This window comes from Mustela nivalis (assembly GCF_964662115.1).
Source record: "Mustela nivalis genome assembly, chromosome: 17".
In the NCBI taxonomy this organism is placed as follows: Eukaryota; Metazoa; Chordata; class Mammalia; order Carnivora; family Mustelidae; genus Mustela; species Mustela nivalis.
The window spans coordinates 17,876,326-17,899,096 of record NC_139036.1 but is presented as its reverse complement, the minus strand read 5'-3'; the positions used below and the strand labels follow the sequence as shown (position 1 = coordinate 17,899,096).

The following is a 22,771-nucleotide window of genomic DNA, read 5'->3' as shown; positions in this document are numbered from 1 at the left end:
CCCCTATTTTTTATTTTTTTAAAGATTTTATTTATTTATTTGACAGACAGAGATCACAAGGAGGCAGAGAGGCAGGCAGAGAGAGGGGGAAGCAGGCTCCCCACTGAGCAGAGAGCCCGATGTGGGGCTCCATCCTAGGACCCTGGGGTCACAACCTGAGCGGAAGGCAGAGGCTTTAACCCACTGAGCCACCCAGGCGCCCCAACACATCAGTATTTTAGATTCCCAACCATGATGCAAGGTCCTAAGCATCCCAGGTGAGTGGGGCCAAGGTGTTGTCCTGAAGGTGACCTGTACAGTGCCCAGGCCGTGCCAGGCACACATTCAGCCTCCACTCAGGACCAATGGTTAAAGCACAGCTCAGTTCTTCCTCTGGTCAGATATTTTCCCCACCGCCCTTTCTGATCTTCAGAAATCACAGAATTCCAGGGCTGAAAAAGCAAAGAGACACCCAATTCCATCTCTTCCCTTCCTTTTTCAGCCAAGGAAAGCCACGAGAATTGTCTTCTCCAACTCCCAGTTAGAGTCAGAGCCAAGGACCAGGAAAATCTAGAGTCCCAGCACAGCAGCGGGGTTTGCTCTGGTCTGGCCTGCTTTCCAGGCTTCCTCCAGAGGACTGTTCCTCAGCCCTGTCTCCCACCCAAGTGGGCCAGGGTGCCCTCTGGGGGTGGGACCTCAGGCAGGAGGCAGGCCAGGGCCCTGGAGGAAGGTCTGCCCTGTGTGTGTGTGTGTGTGTGTGTGTGTGTGTGTGTGTTGGGGGTGTGGGGTGGAAGGGCAGCAGTGGGTAAAAGTTAACATCAGGCAATGATGCAATCACAGAATCTGAATTGAGTGCAGGTCGCTTTAAGAAAGGAGTAGCTGTAATCTGAAGCTTGCTGGGCTCTGGACTGGGAGGCGCTGCAAAAGCTCTGGGTATTTGCTGGAGCCCCTCAGTGTGCAGACAGACCTAGGCCGGTGGCAACTGCGGCACACTCACAGGTAAAGCAGCTCCCCCTCCGGTGTGAGAGCATCAGGGCAAGACTGGAGAGGGTCCCCTGGGCTGGGGGAGGCAGGAGACTCCAGAGATCAGCAAAGAGGGATGCAAGGGAGAGGAGGTGGGGGGACAGTGGCCCCTGCTGCTTGGGCCCCGGGGTGAGAGGATGAGAGAGGGCAGAGGGAGTTGGGGCTCAAAGGCCCAGGGCCCACTTTTCCCCAAGCCCCACTGGGAAGAGAGGCTGGGAAGACTTTTGAATGAAGTGGGTGGGTAGCCATGGGGAGGGCTTTGGTGGGAAGGGGCAGAGGACATAGCTGCAGGCTAGTTCTGAGCAGCACCTCAGAGGGGCTCTGTGGCCCCCGTGCCCCCTCCCCCAAGGAAGGGGCTTCCCTGGGGCAGTTAGGAGGCAGCCTGCTCCCCTCACCCAGTCCAGCCTTGGCTTGGGCTCAGCTCCCTGCTTCTTTTTCAAGTTCAGCTGGTGCTGATTTCCAAGCCAAGCCACTACTAGCCTGTTGAGTCCTGCAGAAGACTGGAAGGGAGGACACCTGGGCCCTTTGATCCAGCACCCACCTCTTCTCTTTGGCCAAATTAGTTGCCAGTGAACACTGGGAGATCTATGGGCTTTGGCCGTTGGCAAACAATGACTGCTATTTAGTGCAGCCTGTGTGGGGGGTTTGGGGGCCTGTGGCCCGTGCTGGAGAGGATGGCTGCCCGCACTCTTTCTGCTCCTGGGGGTAAGCCACAGCAAGGGGAGGGGCTGGGCCCCATAAAAGCCACAGGCTTCGCAGAAACCCCATCATCGTCTGGCCCAGGCCCGTCCACCAGGAGTACAGCCCCTGGGCTGAGGGTGGGAGGCCAAGGGGGCCAGGGAGGTCTGCTTCTAGGGCCGGTCCTCCTGGGGTGTGCAGAGTGAAACTCATGGGTTCCCCTGGCCTCACTCACTCAGGTTCCAAGACTCGAGAAGGAACGCTGCCTGGGGACCGGCAGGGTCGCCAAGGTAGTGGGCCTGGAGGGCACGCCCGGGTCCGCCCTTCCAAAGCCAGGAGGGAGGGCGGTGTCCTTCCCTGCACTGCCCAGGAGGTCCACTGCCATGTGGCTTTAGGCTGTGTGGTGCTGGAAGGAGGAGGAGGAGGGATGGTGTTTGTCTCACAACTGGATTTAATCTGAAACACATGTATTGGCTCAAGTTTATCCGCCCAGCTGGAATGCAAGATCACAAAATCCCAGGGTCTCCTGATTTTGGTAAATGCGGCAGAAAGGAAAGCCTGACCTTGGCCCAGCAGAGAGAATATCTACCTCCTCCCCATGCCCTCCCACTCCTAGGGGGACCGGAGTCTGGCTTAGATACTGCCCTTTGGACGGATGGCATGAGTGTCCCTGTGTCCCTGGCCAGGCGGTGGCTGCCTGCCCTCAGGCTACAGAACAATCAATCACCTTGGACAGGGCATCGAGTGGGCTCAGAGGGACCCCCAACCCCAAGTAGATTCTGACTCTCTGCCCTCCCAGGGCCCTTTTGGGGGGCTCTCCATAATCACTCCTCTTCCTCCATCCTTAGGGTGGGGAGGTGGAGGATTCAGAGGCCATGAAAATACTACCTGTCCCAGCGACTGGCTGTGGGCCAGCTGGGGACGCATGTGCTTTTCATGGCCAGGGTCCCTCATCTTATCTTTAGTCCTCAGTCCCCCAACATGGGGACCATGATCCCACAACCTGGGGCTTGCACTGACTCTGTGAGGACTCCTACAGAGAAGGTTTGACCTCCAAGCGCATTTGAACTGTGAACTTGGTTTTCATTTTTTTTTTAAAAGATTTTATTTATTTATTTGACAGACAGAGATCACAAGTAGGCAGAGAGGCAGGCAGAGAGAGAGAGGAAGGGAAGCAGGCTCCCTGCTAAGCAGAGAGCCCGATGCAGGGCTTGATCTCAGGACCCTGGGATCATGACCTGAGCTGAAGGCAGAGGCTTTAACCCACTGAGCCACCCAGGCGCCCCATGAACTTGGTTTTCTTAAACACTATGCCAGGCTGAGCCCCGTGTCCCTCCTGTCTCAGCTCCCTACCGGGGCCAGAGGTGCTAGGGGTAATAGCATTTCCTATACCCTTGCCGCCTAGAAATCTCAGGGAATTTTGTGGTCTCTGATACACCAGTCTGCTGGGGCTCAGGCAAGAAGACTCCTCCTAGCTCTGGGGTGCGGCAGGGAGGGCGGAGAGAGCAGTTGTGAGACTGTCTGGTGTTTCGGGTCTCTAGCTGGTATCAAAGAAATCTTGTCCTCGTGGCTCAACGGGAGGTTCTCTCTGAGCTCCAGGGGCAGCTGGGCAGGAGAGTAGCTGGGTGAGGACTTGGGGTCTGTGGGACTCGCTCTGGGACACAAGCTCCAGATCAGGGTTTGAGAAGAAAGCTGGGCTACTTCCCACTTGCAGTCCAGCCACAGACTGAGCAAACTCTGAAAGGTGGTCCCTTCTTTCGTTGCCTTTCATCTCTCCAGTGTTGTCCAGTGGATTATCTGGCTTGATTCTAAGGACTTCCACCAAAAATCACACATCCCACTCCCAACTTTCCTATTTGCTCTGAGAAGTCAGAAAAGTATGCGTGTTGCGCGTGTGGGAAGGTATTGATGGGCATAGGAATGATGACCGTGAACGTGCCGGAGAGCCTTGGCCAGTGTGTCCGTGCGTGTGCATAGGGCAGGTGAGGGTCAGGGAACACAGATGTTATAAATTGGTGATCTGGCAATATGGGTGGTGGTGGGGGCGAGACAGGGACCAACCGAAGGTCCTAGTTACTGAGATCTTGTCCCACTTTTTAAACAGAAGGTCCCTTGGAAGATCCTATCTGCGGGACCTCCCAGCTGCCTTCATCCCCTCGCACCCCACATCCTAACTCCAAGGGGTGAGTTCATGGACATGCAGGAGGCTGAGGGATGGTGGCAGACATGGAGCCCTGAACTCTACCCCCAGATTTCCCTTTTCCCTTGTGGTTCAGGGGCTAGAGGGAACTGGTTGGAAGAGGCCGCTGCTGGGGATGTGAAGGGTCCTGGGGTTGTTTAACCTGAAGGAAAGAAAGCTCCGAGGGTTTAAGAGCTATTTTTGAGCTAGTAGGGGGCAGAGGATCTGGCTCCCTAGGAGAGAAGGGGGGCCCTGGGGTCCCAGGTGTAGGGAGACACATTTTTAGCTCTAGGATCACTGCAGAGCTCACCTGCCTTTGTGCTGTTCATTTCTTTGGAGATGTGACCTGATTTATTGCTCATATCAAGAACTATCTGGTTTCCATTTTGCAAGAGAAGATGCTGTGAGTTCTCAAGAGAGCTATTAAGACACAGAATTGAGATTTGAACCCAGGCTCTTGGCCCCTAGACCCAGTGCTCCTTAGCAGGAGAGTAAGAACTCTCCATAGAGAACTATCTCTGAAGGGAATGAGTCCCTTATGAGGCCACAGGTTCTAGACCAGAGTAATTCGAGGACAGGGTCTGAGAACTTCCTGGAGATGGCGAGGAGCTGGAACAGATGCCTCCCTTCTGTAATTCTACCTATGGGAACTAGATTCTGTCCCATTCTGACATTACCCCAAATTCTGTATCATGAGCTGGTCCTGTGTCTCCAGAGAAGAGCCGTGCTTTGCATTTCTGCTAGGCCACAGCCACACAGAGGAGCCCACTGCTGGTTCTCCATGTCCCCAGAGTCCATGACCCTGGGGCTTGAGGCCCCCAGATCTCCTGACACATACAGGGGGACAAAAGCACAGACTCATCCTGGGGCTGTAGGCCATGAGGCAGGTGGAGGGGTGGCAAGGCACTCAGAGGGAGGGATCGTCAAGTTGAAGGTCTGCTTCCAGCCTGGGGAGGTCGGAGTTAAGGTGCCTCATCCTGGCAAGCTCCTGTGCCCCACTCAGGGTGGCTGGCGGAGCAGGCGGTGGGTGAGGGGGACAGCCCACTCCCTCTTTTCTTGCAGGCTCAGGATGCAGGCCCTCGTGCTTCTCCTCTGGACTGGAGCCCTCCTCGCGCACAGCAGCTGCCAGGACAGCGCGGGCAGCCCCCAGGAGGTCAGCGGGGTTGGTGCGAGGCGAGGTGTGGGCAATCCCCACCCCTCCTTAGCAGGCAGCAAGGGGGATGGGGCAGACATCCCGGTTCCAGGCCAGACTCTGGCCTTCCTGTGTAGATAAGGCCTGGATTTCTCCTTCAGCAAAACAGACAGAAAACATCTCACCTTGCCTTTCGGGGTAACACAGCGGAGACAGAAATAAGATCCCAGAAGGTGAAAAGTGAAGGCAGTCTAGCAAGCCTGGGGGTATCCCTTTCAGCGAAGACCTTTTCTCACTACCTTGGGGCACTCGTGGGTCTCACTGACAGGATGGTGGTCCTGGATATTTGTTCCGATAGCAACCAGAGTGCAGCGGAGATGTAAGCGTGCAGAAAGGTCCCTTTGCTGTCCGGAGGAAGCACGGTCAGACTGTGGAGACCGATGCTGAGAATCTCAGGCTAAGGGGCAGTGAGGGCCCAGGGCAGCCCGGGCTACTGGCTGGAGTCCTGGACGTGGTCGAGAGTTCTGGCTCTGCCTCTCACTTCTTAGCTTTGTTACTGTAGACAAGTCACTTTGAAATGAGTCCGTTTCTTCCTCCCTCCCCCCCTTCTTTCCTTCCTTCCTTTCCTCCTTTCTTCTTTTTAAATTTCTTTTTTAAAGATTTTATTTGTTTATATTTCAGAAGAGAAACAGTAAAAGAGGGAACACAAGCAGGGGGAGTGGGAGAGGGAGAAGCAGGCTTCCTGCTGAGCAGCGAGCCCGATGTGGGGCTTGATGCCAGGACTCTTGAGACCATGACGAGAGCTGAGCGCAGATGCTCAACAACTGAGCCACCCAGGCGCCCCCTGAGTCTCTTTCTTATCTGTAAAATGGGATTAAAAATACCTATCCAGGGGGACTTGGGTGGCTCAGTAGGTTAAGTCTCTACCTTTGGCTTAGGTCTTGGGGTCCTGAGATCAAGTCCCCGCATGGGCTCCCTGTTCTCCCTCTGGCTCTTCCCCTGTTTGAGTGCGCACGTGCGCTCGCCTTCTCTCTCTCAAATAAATACTCTTAAAGAAAAAAAAGATTTTATTTATTTATTTGATAGACAGAGATCCCAAGTAGGCAGAGAGGCAGGCAGAGAGAGAGGAGGAAGCAGGATCCCTGCTGAGCACAGAGCCTGATGTGGGGCTCGATCCCAGGACCCTGGGATCATGTCCTGGGCCAAAAGCAGAGGATTTGACCCACTGAGCCACCCAGGCATCCCACAAATAAATAATCCTTAAAGAGAAACCAAAACTACCCTTGCAGGGCTCTCGTGGCCAGTCACCTACTTTTTACCTACTGAATACCTGCTCTGTAGGGGCTGGGACGGGGCAGAAATATAAAGGACTCAGATCTTGCCTTCAAGGAACTCAGTCTTTTGAGGTATCAAATAGATCAACAAGCAGGAAATGAAGTGACTCCAGTGAAGAGAACCAGCACAGTCTGGCACATGGTAGGTGGTTAATATGTAAGTGGGAGCTGATCCCCTAAAAAGTTTAGGAAACCAAAACGGGCCTTCAGCTTGGGGTGATTAGGGAAAAGTTGTGGAGGAGATGCTATGCGATCAGAGGCCATAAAAGATGGGACTGGGGTTGGGGGAATCACAGGAGGGTCCAGGTAGAAAGTTGGAAGCAGTTAGCAAAGGGGAAGACAGGCAGCTTGCTCTGGCCTGAGAGCAAGGTTCCTTGGAAGGGAGGGCACTCTTCTCTTTCTCTCTCTCTTTTTAAAAGGATCTTATTTATTTGTCAGAGAGAGAGGGAGAGAGTGCACAAGCAGGGGGACCAGCAGGCAGAGGGAGAAGCAGGCTCCCAGATGAGCAGAGAGCCTGCTGCAGGACTCGATCCCAGGACCCGAGATCATGACCTGAGCCGAAGACAGACAGTTAACCAAATGAGCCACCCAAGCATCCCTCCTCCCTCGTTTTGAGTATGTCACAGGCTGAGGCTCACAGGTCACTAGTGTTTAAACCTGGTCAGCTAATTTCTATGTGGGACTGCCTGTCCCCGGCCAAGAACTCCGGCAGGATCCAGGATCACACTCTCCTTCTAACATTAGGCTACATGTAGGGTACTCAGCCAGGACATTTCTAAGGGGCCAGAAGGACAATCCCACTCAAAGCAACAAGGGTTCCCATCACACACAGCTCATCTCTGATGGTCCTTGTACTCAAATCCAGGACGCCCCAGCTCCCGACACCACAGGGGTGCCCGTGGAAGAGGAGGACCCCTTCTTCAAGGTCCCTGTGAATAAGCTAGCAGCGGCCATCTCCAACTTTGGGTATGACCTGTACCGCGTGAGGTCCGGCCTCAGCCCAGCTGCCAACGTGCTGCTATCCCCCCTCAGTGTGGCTACCGCTCTCTCCGCGCTCTCGCTGGGTGAGTTTTCAGATGGGGACAGCCTGGGGTGCCTGGAGTGGCCTGTGGCCCCTGCAGAGAGGTGGTGAGAGAGCGGCCCACTGGGGTCCCTTTGCGTGTACCTACAACCCCCGACCCCAGCTCTGCGGAGGGTGCAGAGCACTGCTGACTTGGGGACATGGCCTCACGACCACTTACTGATGATGGGATGACTTTGACACTCCGTTCTTAACACAAGCTTCTGCGTGCCACCCCCTACAAGCGGGGGTGGTCCTTGCCCTTACTTGGTCACAGCTGAGTTCCCGGTGGCGTGGGGGGGCATGGGGAGAGTCATGAGCGGGTGACCACCAAACTTTCTGGTAAGGGCTGTGGCCAGAGAAGCACGGGGGCTTGAACCCTCCCTCTGGCCCTTGTCACTCTCTCTAGGCCTGATGGCCTTCACCTGCTGGAGGAAAATCTTGTTTTTCTTCCACTGCCTTCGAATTTCTCGCCCAGCAAGAATGCCACCAGTATGAACAGTGGAAGACCAAGAGCGTGGTGTCCCACCCCGGGAGCTGGCCTGACCTGGGCCCTGGTGGCCAGGTATTAAGTCTCCCACCCCGCTCTCTGGCAGGAGCGGAACAGCGGACAGAATCCACCATCCACCGGGCCCTGTACTATGACCTGATCAGCAACCCGGACATCCATGGCACCTATAAGGAGCTCCTTGCCGCCGTCACTGCCCCTGAGAAGAACTTCAAGAGTGCTTCCCGGATCATCTTTGAAAGGAGTGGGTCACCTTGCTAGCCTGGGATGCTGGAGGAATTTGGGGATCTATGCTCTATGGTGGTGGGCGGTTTCTTTTCTTTTCTTCTCCTTTTTTTTTTTTTTTAAGATTTTATTTATTTGAGAGAGAGAGTATGAGAGAGGGAAGGCTCAGAGGAAGAAGCAGACTTCCCGCTGAGCAGAGAGCCTGATGCAGGACCCGATCCCGGGACTCCAGGATCATGACCTGAGCCAAAGGCAGTTGCTTAACCAACAGAGCCACCCAGGCACCCGGGGTGTTTCTTTCTAAACACTAGATCACGTCTGCCCAGGCTGGGCCTGGTGCTGGTGGGCAGGAAGAGGCCCCATGAGCTCAAAAGGGATCAGAAAGAGGAAGCAGAAGATGGTGGGAGGGCCCGGGGAGTGCGGTAACCTGAAGAGAAACAGCAATGAGTGAAATTTGTTGTTCCCTGCCCAGCGCCTGGGGAAGCTGGCGGGGAGTCTGGGCAAGTCACGGGAAGTCACTAGGCAGGAAGTCAGGGCCTGCTGAGTGGTAAACCAGAACCTCAGCCTGGCGCGCTCTCCCAGAGCAGATGCTGGTTGGGAGCTCAGAGCACACTTACCCCTACTCCATCTCTTCCTAGAGCTGCGGATAAAATCCAGCTTTGTCACACCACTGGAGAAGTCCTATGGCACCAGGCCCAGAATCCTGACTGGCAACCCTCGCTTGGACCTTCAGGAGGTTAACAACTGGGTGCAGGCCCAGATGAAAGGGAAAATCGCTAGGTCCACCCAGGAAATACCCAGTGGAGTCAGCATTCTCCTCCTCGGTGTGGCTCACTTCAAGGGTGAGGGCTCCACTTCTCTTTTGGCCAAGGGTGGAGGGTGGGTGTCAGAGGGGCTGGGGAAGGGGGGGACGTCAGAGACAGAGCTCAGCAGGAACTGAAAGGCGAAGCCAGAGGATGACCTGGGGAAGGCACCTGCCTGAAGGCTCTGTGCTTGTCTTCTGGGCCCAGGCAAACCTGCGGTGTGTGTCTACAAAGTGTTAAGAGACCATGCACAAAGCCTACCTAGCAGGGAGAAGAAAGTGCTAGCACTCGGGGGCCTGTTTGGGGGTGGGCACTGTGAGATTCGTGCTGGAGTCAGATGAGGGTCAAAGCCCAGCTGGGCCTTTCCTGGCATCAAGCCCTGCACAGGCCTCACCTCTGACACGGGATGACACACTTACTTCAGAGGCTGTCTACATTGCCTCGTGTCTTCACACCAGCCGGAGCCCTGTGCCCAGGGCACAAGTATTCAGCAAACCGTTAGTTCTCTCATAGCAGGCTGCTGTGGTGACATGCCTGAGACTCCTCCACAGGCCGTGTGAAGCTGGCCCCATTCAGAGAAGACTTGGGTGGGATTTGGGGCAACCTCTTCTTGAAATGCTTTTCTGTAACTTCTGTCTATCAGGCAGTAGCTAGTGGGACCCTGACCTTGAGAGAGGCCCTACTTGAAGCACTGATCTCTGGAAAGTGAGAGAAGCCATTACAGGCCAGCATATAAAAAGTCAACTTCAACGTAGGGAGCTTGGTTACCACCTCATTGTTTGAGCACCTGCCAGTGCCTCTGCCCCTCTGGGCTTCAGTGATTTCCCAGAGGGGTGATGTCGGGGTCCCTTGCAGCCTGATCTCCTCTGATCCTGTCCCCCAGACACCTCATTGTGAAAGGAGACACCAGCTGACTTTTCTCCCAGGCCATCATAGAACTTGTATGATCCAGATGGTCAAATCAGTAATTCCTCCCAAGTCTCTATATGGAAGGTATTCAGATCCTTGACCTATTGTAGTCGGGCCTGCACGTTCTCAGACAGAGCTGTTCCCTGATGGGTCAGGGCCTCTACGATTCCTTTAGGCAGACACCTTTAAACCATAGGCTTTGGTCTCCCAGCCCCAGTCCCAATGCCTGTCTGGTCTCCTGGGGCTCAGGGTACTCCCATTTGTTTCATTTCAGGGCAGTGGGTAACAAAGTTTGACTCCAGAAAGACTTCCCTTCAGGATTTCCACTTGGATGAGGAGAGGACCGTGAGAGTCCCCATGATGTCAGACCCTAAGGCCATCTTACGCTATGGCTTGGACTCTGATCTCAACTGCAAGGTGTGTAGGGGCTGGATGAGCGGTGGGCAGAGGGGAGGACAGAGACAGGCAGGATGGCATATAGTGAAATAGGCTGACCTTTGAGATGGGACAGCTGTCTAAATTCTGCCTGCTGTGTAGCTTTCAGCAAGTCAATAGCTTTTCTGAGCCTTTCTTCTTAAAATGAAGGATGGGTCTCGAAACTCATCCTCCTAGGGTTTGCTGTAAGGATTAACAGATAATGTGAAATGGGACAAGACTGGGCAAATCACATGCTGGTGTTTTCTTGTCTTTCCCCCCTTCTTTGTCTGCCTCTCCTTTTTTTTCTTTCTTTGGGGGGAACTTTTATTTCTAGAATTCAAAGCCAAATTAAAAAAAAAAAATGGTCACACACCCTAAATGGCTGACATTCTAAGTCTTTCACAAGCCTGACATCCTTTAATTCTAAGTCAGTAGTTCTTAAACCTTTTTCTTTGGAAATCTGACAAAACGCCTAAAACACTTGAGAGAAATGCCGTCTGTGCACACACATATTCTGTATATGGGTTCAGGGGCTGTTAAGACTCCTGATGTTGTCTGTCCCACAGACCTAAGGTTAAGAACCTCTGCTCCAAAGACCCATTTTATTTTATTTTATTTTATTTTATTTTTTAGAAGATTTTATTGTTGAGAAAGAGAGAGAGACCATGAGCAGGGGGAGTGGGAGAGGGAGAAGCAGGCGCTCCGCTGAGCAGGGAGCCCGACACAGGACTCAATCCCAGGACCCTGGGATTGTGACCTGAGCCAAAGGCAGACATTTAAACAACTGAGCCACCCAGGTGCCCCCAAAGACCCATTTTATTACTGCTTCTGTGTTCCTATGCTCAATACCCCCTGTTCTAGTCCAGGGCTCTGTAAATAACAGCTGATCAGTAACTACTGGCAGACAATCTTTGGGAGAAAATTCTTTCAGCTCATAATTTCAGTTGGTATTGGGCTAAGGTAAAAAAAGACAACAGTCTACGTTTTTTTGAAGGAACTTCAGTAAACATCTTGTAGCCAGAAGGCAATGGCCAAGAAGGACAGTTGTTAAAGAGATTAGGGGCTGGGGAAATCACGGCCAAGGAACCCCACAGCAGGAGAGGAGAAGGCAGCTTGAGTGTGTGTGTCTAGCCCTGGGCTCTCCAGGTCCAAGGAACTAACCCACGTGCTCCCTCCCTGTGGTTTCAGATTGCCCAGCTGCCCCTGACTGGCAGCATGAGTATCATCTTCTTCCTGCCTCTGAAAGTAACCCAGAACTTGACCATGATAGAAGAGAGCCTCACCTCTGAGTTCATTCATGACATAGACCGAGAACTGAAGACTATTCAGGCAGTCCTAACCATTCCCAAGCTGAAGCTGAGTTATGAAGGCGAAGTCACTAAGTCCCTGCAGGAGATGAGTATGTCTGCCAGACCACTCTGCTATTGGGGTGGGTGGGGTTGAGCTTTTTGAGCTTTCTGCCTTGCTAAGCAGCACTCAAGGGCTCTGTGGCTTTGTGGGGAGGCCATGGATGATTCCTTAATTCTACTAACACTGGAGGGGAGGCATGAACTGCCCTTATCAGATGCATTCCTTAGTCCCTACATCTCGAAACAGAACACTGCCTCTCAAAACACAGGTCTGTTGAGCTGGTTTCTGGTCTTAACCTCACTCGCTGGTTTTTGAGTGCTCTTGGGCAAGTCACTTGAACACTATCCAGCCCAGAGGTCTACAGACCTCACTGAAGGTCCAAAGTGGGGTTCTACTCCCAGCTTGCCTGCCTCCTTGAGAATCAGGATTTAAGAACCAGGACTCTACTCTTGCAAAAGGGTGCTGGGTAAAGGCCGCGTTTTAATGGAAATCTCTCTCAATTTCTGCAGAACTGCAATCCTTGTTTGATTCGCCTGACTTTAGCAAGATCACAGGCAAACCTATTAAACTTACCCAAGTGGAACATCGCTCTGGCTTCGAGTGGAACGAGGATGGGGCAGGCACCACACCCAGCCCAGGGCTCCAGCCTGCCCGCCTCACCTTTCCCCTGGACTATCACCTTAACCAACCTTTCATCTTTGTACTGAGAGACACAGACACAGGGGCCCTTCTCTTCATAGGCAAAATTCTGGACCCCCGGGGGATTTAACGGTGTAGTTTCACGTTCAAATACCCTGGAAGAACAAAACCCTCGAGGGATGGCAGATAACATATGACAGGAAGCCTGCCCCCATGTTGTTTCAGTGTATACTTTGCAATAAAGTGCTTTATCCTTAACCTTTGTTGCCCTGTTCCTCCTCCTGTTTTGAGCTCTGTTAAGTTTAATATGAAGATAAATAGCCCTTTTGAGATCTGCTGGTCCTATACTTATAGCCTGGGTCTCTCTCTAAACTCTGCAGAAAGTCACCACTTCAAAGAGTTCATAGTTATCGTCACGGTATAATGCAGGGCCGGAGTCTCTGCTGTGGAAGTGTTTATGCACTAGGGCCACTAATCTCCAAGGGGGCATCTCCTATCCCCACAATCAGTGGGGTATGCTCTTAAATAAATCAAACCTTAGGGTATTTTTTTTTTTTAAGATTTATTTTATTTTAGAGAAAGAGAGACAGAGCACGAGCAGGAGGGGCAGAGGGAGAGACAGAATCTCAAGCAGACGTCAGGCTGAGCGTGAAGCCTGACTCGGGGCCTGATCTCACGACCCAGAGACCACGTCCTGAGCCGAAACCAAGAGTCGGCTGTTCAACCGACTGCACCACCCCAGATGCCCCCAGAACTTTAGCTTTTATTTTTACTTATTTATTTTAAGCTTTCACTTATTCATTTGACAGAAAGAGCACAAGCAAAGGGAGCGGCAGGCAGAGGGAGAGAGTGAAGCAGGCTCCCTGGCAAGCAGGAAGCCAGACACCGGGCTGGATCCTAACCCCAGGATCGCGACCTGAGCCGAAGGCAGACGCCCAACCGGCTAGTCACCCAGGCGCCCCAAAACTTTAGCTTTTCATGCAAGCACAGCTATCCCCCTAGTCAAGCTAATATCACCTGACAACACAAGCTAACACATGGGCAGATAGGAGAGGTAAGTCGTAACTTAAGGAAATGTTTCATAAAGCATTTAAGGAAAGCTCCCAAGTACACCTAAAATGGGAATGTGACATGTGAAAATTCTAAACACATTCATTTTAGGGGAGCATGCCTATTTTACAGACTATAACACGACCTTTTTTTAGGAACACAAAACACGACAAGTGTTTGGGACAGAATATAGAACTGTCCTCAGGACTAAATATTCAACAAGAAAAATCTATCTCCACGAAAAAAAAAAAAAACCCTCACTGGCCACTGCACCCTGCCACAGGGAATGAGTAGAAAGAAGAATTAAATGAGCTTCTGCCTGACCTTCATTCACATGTTTGAATGTAAGCTGTGTTCTAAACACTCAAGTTTCCTGAAAAGCCCCTGCCAGACATCTTGAGGCTATTCATTTCCTGACTGTAAGGCTGAGGCTAGCAGTGGGGACTTCCTGGGCAGACTGGGGCAGGGAGGTTGTCAACCTGATGTTCCTTTCCACTAACTCACTGGACCCACCTGGTCCCAGACCGTGACACGGCAACCTGGCTTCAAAACAGTGTGTCTCCCAGCCTTCTGGCCGGGATGGAAGTCTAGACTACTGCTCTACACATCCAGTCTGAAAAGAGCTATCACCTCTCCCTTCTGTTGCTCAAGTCTGAAACCATAAGCAGCAATGCCAGTGCTCTGGGGCACCTTCTGAAGACACCCCCAAGTGGCTTAGGACTCCTGCAGTTGGATTTCCCTTCCTGGCCTGGGGAGGTCCAGCAGAAGGGAGTCTCTTTTCAGGAGAAAGGAGGCCCCCATGTCATTATCATAAGCTTGATTGTATTAGTGTTTGGTCAGGAGGTCTGCCAAGGGTACAGAAGGAGAGGCAGATAATAAAGACTGGAAAACTGGTAGGAGACAAATTTAGAGTTGCCATCCCAGGAAGAGACTGCCTAACAATAAAGTGGCCCCATACTTCTTTCTCTACTCACAATTTACACCATACTAGTTTTAACAAAGGATTCGAGAAAGCTAGCTACCACACACGAAATGGTGTCTCTGGAAGTAAGGAGCCTCAGTGATTTCTTGCTTAATAATTATTTTTCAATTACAACACAACTACTAAGAGCATAAGTGCCCACTGGAGTGGTACGTAACATTTCATTACTACTAGAAACCACAGGAATGTTCCAGGGAAACAGACGATCATCATTTAGTGAGGTGGAGTCTCGCCAAAAGCCCAGGCTAACATCCAGATGCCTGCAGATCAGCTAAAATCCCTTTAAAGGGCTTAGGCTCTCCAGACACTAGTTTTACATCTTTTCTGGAAACTGGGAGTTTTTACGGGAGGATGGTTAACTATCTGAAAACCTTGGGATCCTACACTGAAGGCCCCAGTTAGATGGGTGGCGAGTCCAATAAGCAAGATTTCATCTTCTGTAGCTCCTGGATCTCGTCACTGCAAGGGCCATAGTGCACCAGCAGAACCTTTTCGGCCCTCTCAATTGTGTTCAGTGCTTCTGGGATCGCAAACCTGAACCGAAGGAGGTAAAAGGAGTGAATCCACTCATTCAGTCAAGCAAATATTAATCAAGCGCCTACTCCCACCCTGTGAAGTATACAAAGTTGTCGAAGATCAGTTTGTCTTCAAGGATCTCACACTCAGGAAGGGTAGGGGAGAGACTTTCACAAGCACACTGCAAGGCAGAGTTTGAAAACAAAGTGAAGAGAGAAAGCATGAAGATTCTAAGGTCCTGAGAAACAGGCAAATCTCAAAGGGTTCCATCCGGGATTTATCCCAGGGTTTACTCAGGAGTCTTCACCTTCAGGTAACCAAGCCCACCCCAGACCTGACTGCAGCCCTGTTCTCTTGACCCAGTGGGAGGCCTCTGCGTCTCAGGTGTCAGGCCCACAGATCATTCATAATCTTAGAATCGAGCTTCAAACATTGCCTCGCCCTCAAGTGCACCAATGGCAGCTTTATCAAGGCTGGAAGGAAATGCTGCATCTAGAAATAGGGCCTCCCCATGATCTCAGTGGCAAAAATGGATGACATCCGCATAGACTGTTCTTTCCTTTAAACCTTCAAAGCAGGGTTTCTCTGCCTTGACACTACTGATATTTTGGGCCGGATAACTGTTAGCTGTGGGGGGCTGTCCTGTGCATTGCAGGATGTTTAACAGCATCTCTGGCCTCTGCCCTTGATATGATAACCAAAAATGTCTCCAGACATTGCCAAATGTCCCCTGGGGGCAAAATTACTCCTGGTTGAAAACAACTGCTTTAAGAGGAACAGGATGGGGGAAGGAAGGTCCCCTGGAGTTAAAGGTGCTGAGAACAAGGGCGTGAGGGAGGCGTGAGGAAGCAGAAAGCTGAGGAGAGCCGCCAAGATGCGGGTGGTGGGGCCATATGGCAACTGCTCCCTAGGAATGTCCTTCAGTGCTAAGAGCTTTCCCTGTATCTCTCAGGAGGAAATTCTAGAGCTTCCAGTTTATCAGCAAAACAGAAGGAAAGGAGTTTTCCTAAAGGGGAGATTGAGAAGTTTCCACGTGCTTAAAAGCACCACAGGAGAAAAGGAACGCTGAAGAGCCTAATAAAAAAGTGTGTGGCCCAGAGGGCATTAGGAAACCAGAGAAAGACTTACCCATTGAAAAAGAGCTGGGCCAGTTTGAAGAGCTCGTGGCCCATTTCAACACTGGATGGCCCATGCTGAGCCTCAACCACTTGGAGGCTCTTCTGCAGATGGGCAGCTGACTTCTGCCAGTCCCCTGCAGAGAAAAGAGAAATCTGGTTCCAGAAGAGAACCACAGCCAACTGTCAATGAACATTTTCAAGGTGAGGAAAGCTCAGTGGAAGGGGAGGACCGCTTCAGCTCAAAGACCGAGAGGTGACCAACCAGATGAGGCTGGGCTCAGGACCAAACACATGAGGCACACATGGTCTTTGCAGCAGAAAATGAAGACAGACACGTGCCATACCTAAGGCAGCGTATGCCTGCGCCAGGGCATCCTCCATTTCGCCTACCACGCTGTGTTCTGGTGACAGGAAGTTCTCGGCATCGTGTCGGCACCCCAACAACAGCTGAATGGCTTGCTCTATCAAAGCAAAGGAAGGAGGCCTCGTTACTACATAGACCCAGTCCTAGAAACGAGAACCCAGCTCTTAAGTTCCATACTGGCTGGGCCGAATGGGGAAACCCCACTGTGTCCCCTTGTTGTGACAGACCCACAGTGTTTGTTCCCATAAAGCTGTTGTTCTCTCACAGCTTCTCTTTCAGCAGAAGAGGTGTGAGGTGAGGCCTCCCCACATGGATCCTGGGTTTCCAACTTCAAGTGGCAAGATTCCACTTACGATCATCCTATCTCTTGACTTAGATATCTAAGTTTAAGGTCAACTTTCACAAAGTCGGGTAAATAAATTTCTATGACGTCAAGTTCTAAGACAGAGTTTGCAGGCTTGTGGAGTTCCACAAGCCTCTCTGAAAACAGCAGGATGCTTCTGTCCTCTAGGCACAGGCTCCACTGCTCCCTAGACGAGAGGAGGCTCTGAGGAGAGCAGAGCAATCTCTCTAGGAAATCAGGCCATTAGGCCCTGGAATTAAAATAAATGACACCGAACTTCTGGAACTGCACAAAGATCACGGATGTCAGAGATAACCCTTTAGTCATCATGGGGTACTTGAACTTAAGGTCTCTGCTACCCAAGAGAACAACAGCTTAAATCATCTGGCCCTTCACAAGGACACAGCACAAACTCAGGCGGTTCGGGCTCTGTCTCACTGGCCTGCGCAGCCATCTTGTGGCTGGCACGGGGATAATTACATGTAATTGTTCAGTCATCACTGCGAATCCTCAAGTCCAAGGTGATCCCAGAATAAATACAAAGGGAGGGGCTGGAGGACCAAAGCAGGGAGCAAGTCTCACCTAATTGACCGTTTCCGAGAAGCTTCTGGGCCCCCCCAACCTGCCGCTGAAGGTCCTGTACCCGGGAGATGAGGTGATCCCTGCTGACCGATTCCATACAGGACGTGCCGCCACAGCTCAGAACGTCACCTCCCTGTGAAAGCCAGTTTTGTCTTTATTCCTGTACCCCCGTCGGTTAGCAACACCACATGTGTTTTACATTATAGGGTCACTCTGCAGCTTCCAACCCTATGGGGCAAAGAGATGCCCTAATAATACACCACGACCAAAGCCTGACTCAGTTGGGTTTGACGTAGCAACTCTAGTGAAAGCCCTAGGCGATTCCTCCCTGAGATTTAATTTTTGCAACCAAAATTAAACTGGCACAGATTAGAGTTTCCTTCCGTCTCTATACCCCTCTCTTGGGTCTGTATGGGTCCAGAACTTTGGATGACGGACAGATTTCCAGTGATTATGAAGAAGCCATCAGAGTATAGAGTCATTGAAATCACTCTGTTATGCACCTGAAATTAATGCGACATTGTGTGCCAATGATACTTCCATTAAAAAAAAAAAAAAAAGGGGTGCCTGGGTGGCTCAGTGGGTTAAAGCCTCTGCCTTCAGCTCAGGTCATGATCCCAGGGTCCTGGGATCGAGCCCCACATCGGGCTTTCTGCTCAGCGGGGAGCCTGCTTCCTCCTCTCTCTCTGCCTGCCTCTCTGCCTACTTGTGATCTCTCTCTGTCAAATAAATTAAAAAAAAAAAAAAAAAAAAAAAAGAAAGAAAGAAAAAGAAAAAGCCAGGGGTGCCTGGGTGGCTTATTCAGTTAAGCATCCAACTCTTTGGTGACCTGCATTGGGCTCCATGCTCAGTGCAGTCTGCTGGGCATTCTCTCTCCCTTTCCCTCTGCCCCTCCCACTAGTTTTCTCTCTCTCTAAAATAAAGAAATAGGGGCGCCTGGGTGGCTCAGGCGGTTAAGCGCCTGCTTTTGGATCAGGTCATGACCCCAGGGTCCTGGGATCAATTCCTGCATCAAGCTTCTTGCTCAGCAGGGTGTCTGTTTCTCCCTCTGCCTGCCTCTCCTTCTGCCTGCCACTCACCCTCCTTGTGTGTGTGCACTCGCTCTCTGACAAATAAATAAAATCTTAAAAAAATATATATTAGGAATGCCTGGGTGGCTCAGTTGGTTAAGCGGCTGCCTTCAGCTCAGGTCATGATCCCAGCGTCCTGGGATTGAGTCCTATATCGGGCTCCTTGTTCGGCGGGGAGCCTGCTTCTTCCTCTGCCTTTGCCTGTCTCTCTGCCTACTTGTGATCTCTCTGACAAATAAATAAATAAAATCTTAAAAAAAAAAAAAAAAGAAAAGAAAACCAATAGAAAGAGATGCCAGGAGAGGCCTTCCCAAATCTGATCTTAGGTTTGTAACTTCAGCTTTACAACACGACCAGCTCTACAATATACTTACGGCTCCCCAAAGAATACCATCTCCTCAACAGAGAAAATTTTTGAGGTGGACTTTGGCTATTTTTTATTTATTCACTTATTTATTTTGGGGCAGAGGGGCAAAGAGAGAGGGAGAAAGAGAATCTGAAGCAGGTTCCATGCCCAGCATGGAGCCCCACACTGGGGCTCGATCCTAGGACCCTGAGATCGTGACCTGGGCTGAAATAAAGAGTTGGACGCTCAACCAGCCACACCACCGAGGTGCCCCATTTGCTGTTTTTTAAATGCCAGTGTCTCGACCCTCATTTGGCAATGGCAACGTGATTTCTCATGGGGATCCTCTCCCACCCTCCCACAGCCAGTGCCTGGTGGCCAGGGGGGTGGCCATGTGGCTTGCATCTGACCCATTCCTCTGGGCCAAACGGCTGGAGGAAAACGATGGGAGTCTGATTAGCCACCAGCCATGGGTATCAGGTAAATGAAATGCCATAAAATTTTTGCCCAGACTGCTGTTAGAGGGGCACACACCTAGCCTCCCAAGCCAGAGGCTGTGAGGCTGGATATTTTGCTACCACCAGAGGAAGTCTGTTTGGGCTAATCGAGAAAGCAGAATTGAGGGAGGCAGAGAGAAATTGGGTCTTGGTGGCATTATCTGAGCCCTTGGATCTCTGATTATCCCGTGTGTGTGTTCCCCAATAAGAGAAGAAAGTGGGGGAAAAAAAAAAAAGTCGTTAGCTGAAATATCCTCGTCCTGGGACCTTTCAGTGATTTACTTGGGCAAATAACTTCTCAGGGTCTTCCCAACCCCAGACTGGTTCAGGGGGGATTTTCTGTTATGTGCAAGACACAGGGGGCCAGCCTCTCATGTAGTTCCGGGGAAAGGTGCGGGCAAGATGGGCTGAAGGGGAAGACACTGCGGCTCTCAGCCTCTCCTAAAGATGTACGGCCTCCGGGCTGGATGACAGACCAGTTCCAGCAAATGTGGAGAGAGGAAGGGAGGAGAGAGCTTCACCTGCAGGAGCGCTCCGCAGCGGCCACAACAGAATGCCTCCCACCGGGGCCCGACGGTGGCTCTGTGCTTCTCCTTCTGACACACCGGGCAGCTGCAGTCAAAGAAGTACTGAGCCCTCAGCTTCTGCTGCCTGTCGGCGACGGCCATCCTACTGTGGTGAGGCCCTGTGAAGAGAGCACACTTGGCCGATGTTGAAGGCAAGGGAGAGTCAAGCGCTACTTACAAAAACTTCAGCTCAGCAGGAGCGATCCTCCATCATGCGATGAGTACCCTTACTTAAACATTTGTGGCACTAGATAGAGAAATAAGCTTCTAAGTTGCAAGGGAAAAAAACCCCTAAAGCTAGTCTTTGCCCGTTTTTTGGAAGAGGAAGTTTATGGGATTAAGCAGGGAGATACATGATAGCTTAGACACAACAGGGCCAAGGAAGGAGGCCAGTAGCCCCTCCCCCTTTTTTTGGCCTCAGTGTGTACTGCCTTCACCTGTCTGGGGGTTTGCTCATTCTCATTCGCCCTGTCCTTTCCTGCCAGAGAAGGGTGGCCCGTGATGAGGAGGGAGGGCTCACCATAGCAGTGCAGTATCTCTTGCCCTTTTGCAATCTTCTCTGATGCTCGGACGGTGGCGACGGTGCTAACGAAGGACATGCTGGTGTTGGGGCTGCAGGAGTGGTTCAGGAGGCTGACAACAGGGAAGATGCCTGTTGCAAGGCGGACCTGCCTGCTGTTGGTGACGTTGTTCTCTTCAGATCCTGAAAGCGTACAGGAAAAAGGAAAAATGTGTCAGGACATTAGTCTTGGCCTCGCCGTCCATCCCTCAGAAGATGAGCTGGGCTACTGGGCCTGAAGCCCATCTGAGTCAGAGCTCCGGAGCCGGATCCAACAGACATCAGATGGAACATGACTCACAGCAAACCCTTGTCCCCAGGAAGCAAAGCAAATGAACACATGAAAAGTCCACCGGAATCCTGGAACCTAACCACTGTGTCTCAATTCCAGAAAAAATCCAAAGATTAGAATGCATTAAATAATAATAATAATAATAATAATAATAATAAAGGAACTGTCAGTCGGGAGCCTTCTAGATAGACAGCTTCATAATGTTCACCAGGACACAGAAATGAAAGTACCTGCTGAGGTTATTTCCCAAAGGCTTCTATAGTTGAAGCTGCTTTTGTTTAACTGGTCTTTGGTTAGTTAATAGAATAAGTAACCTAATTGTTCTCTCAAACTAAGTAGGTTTATAATATATTTTTAAAAACTGTATTTCTTAAGCTTACCTGGTTCCTTGAGCCCTCTGTCCCAACTTTGTGGGAAATCAGACAGCAGCAGTTGTCATTGAAAAAAACCTCTCTGGGGGCACCTGGGGGACTCAGTTGGTTAAGTGTCTGTCTTGGGCTCTGGTCATGATCCCAGGGTCCTGGGATCGAGCCCCACATTGGTCTCCCTGCTCAGCGAGGAGCCTGCTTCTCCCTCACCCTCTGCCCCTCCCCAAGTGTTCATACTTTGTCTCTCTCTCTCTCTCTCAAAAATAAATAAATAAAATCTTTGGGGGAAAAAAGCCAAAAAACCCTAAAACCTCTGTGGAAGGGCCCTACTCAAGAGAGTCTCATGTCCCAAACAATCTCTTCTTAGAAACACAATTAAACAGCAATTTAACGACATGATTGAAAATTGGGAAGGAAGGAAAAGGCCTTCAAGCAGTGAGGCTATTTCTGCACCAAAGCTCCCACATTTAGATTTACAGATGAGGAGGTCTGTATCCTCTCATGCAGTCCTATTTGCTCTTATTTTAGCCACGGTTTTAAATGGCTTGGTTATTCAGTTCCTCAGCCCAGAGCAGTCGAGAAACAGAACTAATAAGAGGCAGGTTTTCTGACAATGGCAGGAGACAGGAAGACAGACAGGAGAGGGAGGCAGAAAACTTACATAAGAATAACAGCCTCAGGGCAAACAAAAACACTAGTACCACTCAAGCTTTACGCTGTGACACTTTCTTAACCAGAGGTTCCTAGACTGATGGCCTATCTGAGTGGGTTTTGTAATAGCCATACCTACCCATCTCAGGGAGACAGATGCACAAGATAGATAACCTTGGGCATCCAGAAAGGCTTGAAGTTGTGTTTGGTAGCCTTGGTTGGAAGCACGAGGAAACTGTATTTTCTTTCTTTTTAAAGACTTATTTATTTGACAGACAGAGAGCACAAGTAGGCAGAGAGGCAGGCAGAGAGAGAGAGGAGGAAACAGGCTCCCTGCTGAGCATCGAGAGCCCGATGCAGGCAGGGCTCCATTCAGGGCTTGATCCCAGGACCCTGGGATCATGACCTGAGCCGAAGGCAGAGGCTTTAACCCTGAGCCACCCTGGCGCCCCAAGGAAACTGTATTTTCAACAGAACTGGTTGAAATCTGAATGATTCTCATACTTCAGAGGGAAGCTTTCAGTTTTCCGCATAACTGAAAAGCCATCAGCTAATTGTCCCGTCCCTGTGTATGCCAGGAATTTCAACATACCAATCTCTGAAGAACTGAAGTAGTCGAGGGACAAATGCAATGAATAAAGAAAATATCATGAACCACCATGTGGAAATGTTCTAGAAAGGAAAACACTAAATACAGGAATCATGTTGTCTCTCTGCAGACCATTCTATTATCTGTTGCTATGGAGGACGAGAACAGAACAAGTCAATAAAATTCACAGGGAATCCATATGACTCAATTGGAGTCAACAGTCCCACAAATTGTATTGAAATCTCTCATCAGAGCTGCTCTTAAGTATTCGGCAGATTTTAGTTTACCCTCCCTTCCCCCCTCCAATGCCTACCTTCTGGTGTATGTGCTAATGAGCAGTGAAAATGCTAAAAGGTAGGCAGCAGGAAGGAGCAGTACAGGGCACGAACAGTTTGTAGTCTGAATAATCAGCCTCTGCATAATTAAAAGTTGACTTGCATTCCCAACTACTGATAACTGGCAAGCTGTATTAACAGTTGCTAAAATTTTCCCAGAAAAAAATTATCACAATACAGTGAGTAATGTCAGCTTCGTGAATTATTTATAGATGATTCTCTAACATAAGTAGGCCTAAGAACTGAGTGGGGTGAATATTTATGTCAGAGTTGAGTCTCTAATTATTTCTAAAAATTAAGTATTGAC

At 50.8% G+C, this 22,771-nt stretch overlaps 2 protein-coding genes across 3 annotated transcripts in view; one reads left to right on the top strand and one right to left on the bottom strand.

Annotated features, from left to right (window-relative positions):
• The first annotated feature begins 827 nt into the window (after positions 1–827).
• SERPINF1 (serpin family F member 1) lies at positions 828–12,494 on the top strand. Its single transcript, XM_082707171.1, has 9 exons — positions 828–978; positions 3,785–3,863; positions 4,922–5,012; positions 7,191–7,389; positions 7,982–8,137; positions 8,757–8,960; positions 10,105–10,247; positions 11,436–11,646; positions 12,107–12,494. Exons 3-9 carry the CDS (start codon positions 4,929–4,931, stop codon positions 12,364–12,366), a joined length of 1,257 nt encoding a protein of 418 aa, XP_082563297.1. The 5' UTR covers positions 828–978; positions 3,785–3,863; positions 4,922–4,928; the 3' UTR covers positions 12,367–12,494.
• Positions 12,495–12,781: 287 nt separating this feature from the next.
• Positions 12,782–22,771, bottom strand: part of SMYD4 (SET and MYND domain containing 4) — a 52,124-nt gene continuing 42,134 nt past the window's right edge. For both annotated transcript variants that reach the window (XM_082707072.1, XM_082707071.1), the window contains exons 6-11: positions 20,191–20,373; positions 19,626–19,789; positions 17,192–17,324; positions 16,247–16,363; positions 15,913–16,036; positions 12,782–14,802 (exon numbers count right to left, since the gene is read on the bottom strand). In XM_082707072.1, the coding sequence (XP_082563198.1) occupies positions 14,667–14,802; positions 15,913–16,036; positions 16,247–16,363; positions 17,192–17,324; positions 19,626–19,789; positions 20,191–20,373 (857 nt within the window). In that variant the 3' untranslated portion in view covers positions 12,782–14,666. The remainder of the gene's footprint in view (positions 14,803–15,912; positions 16,037–16,246; positions 16,364–17,191; positions 17,325–19,625; positions 19,790–20,190; positions 20,374–22,771) is intronic.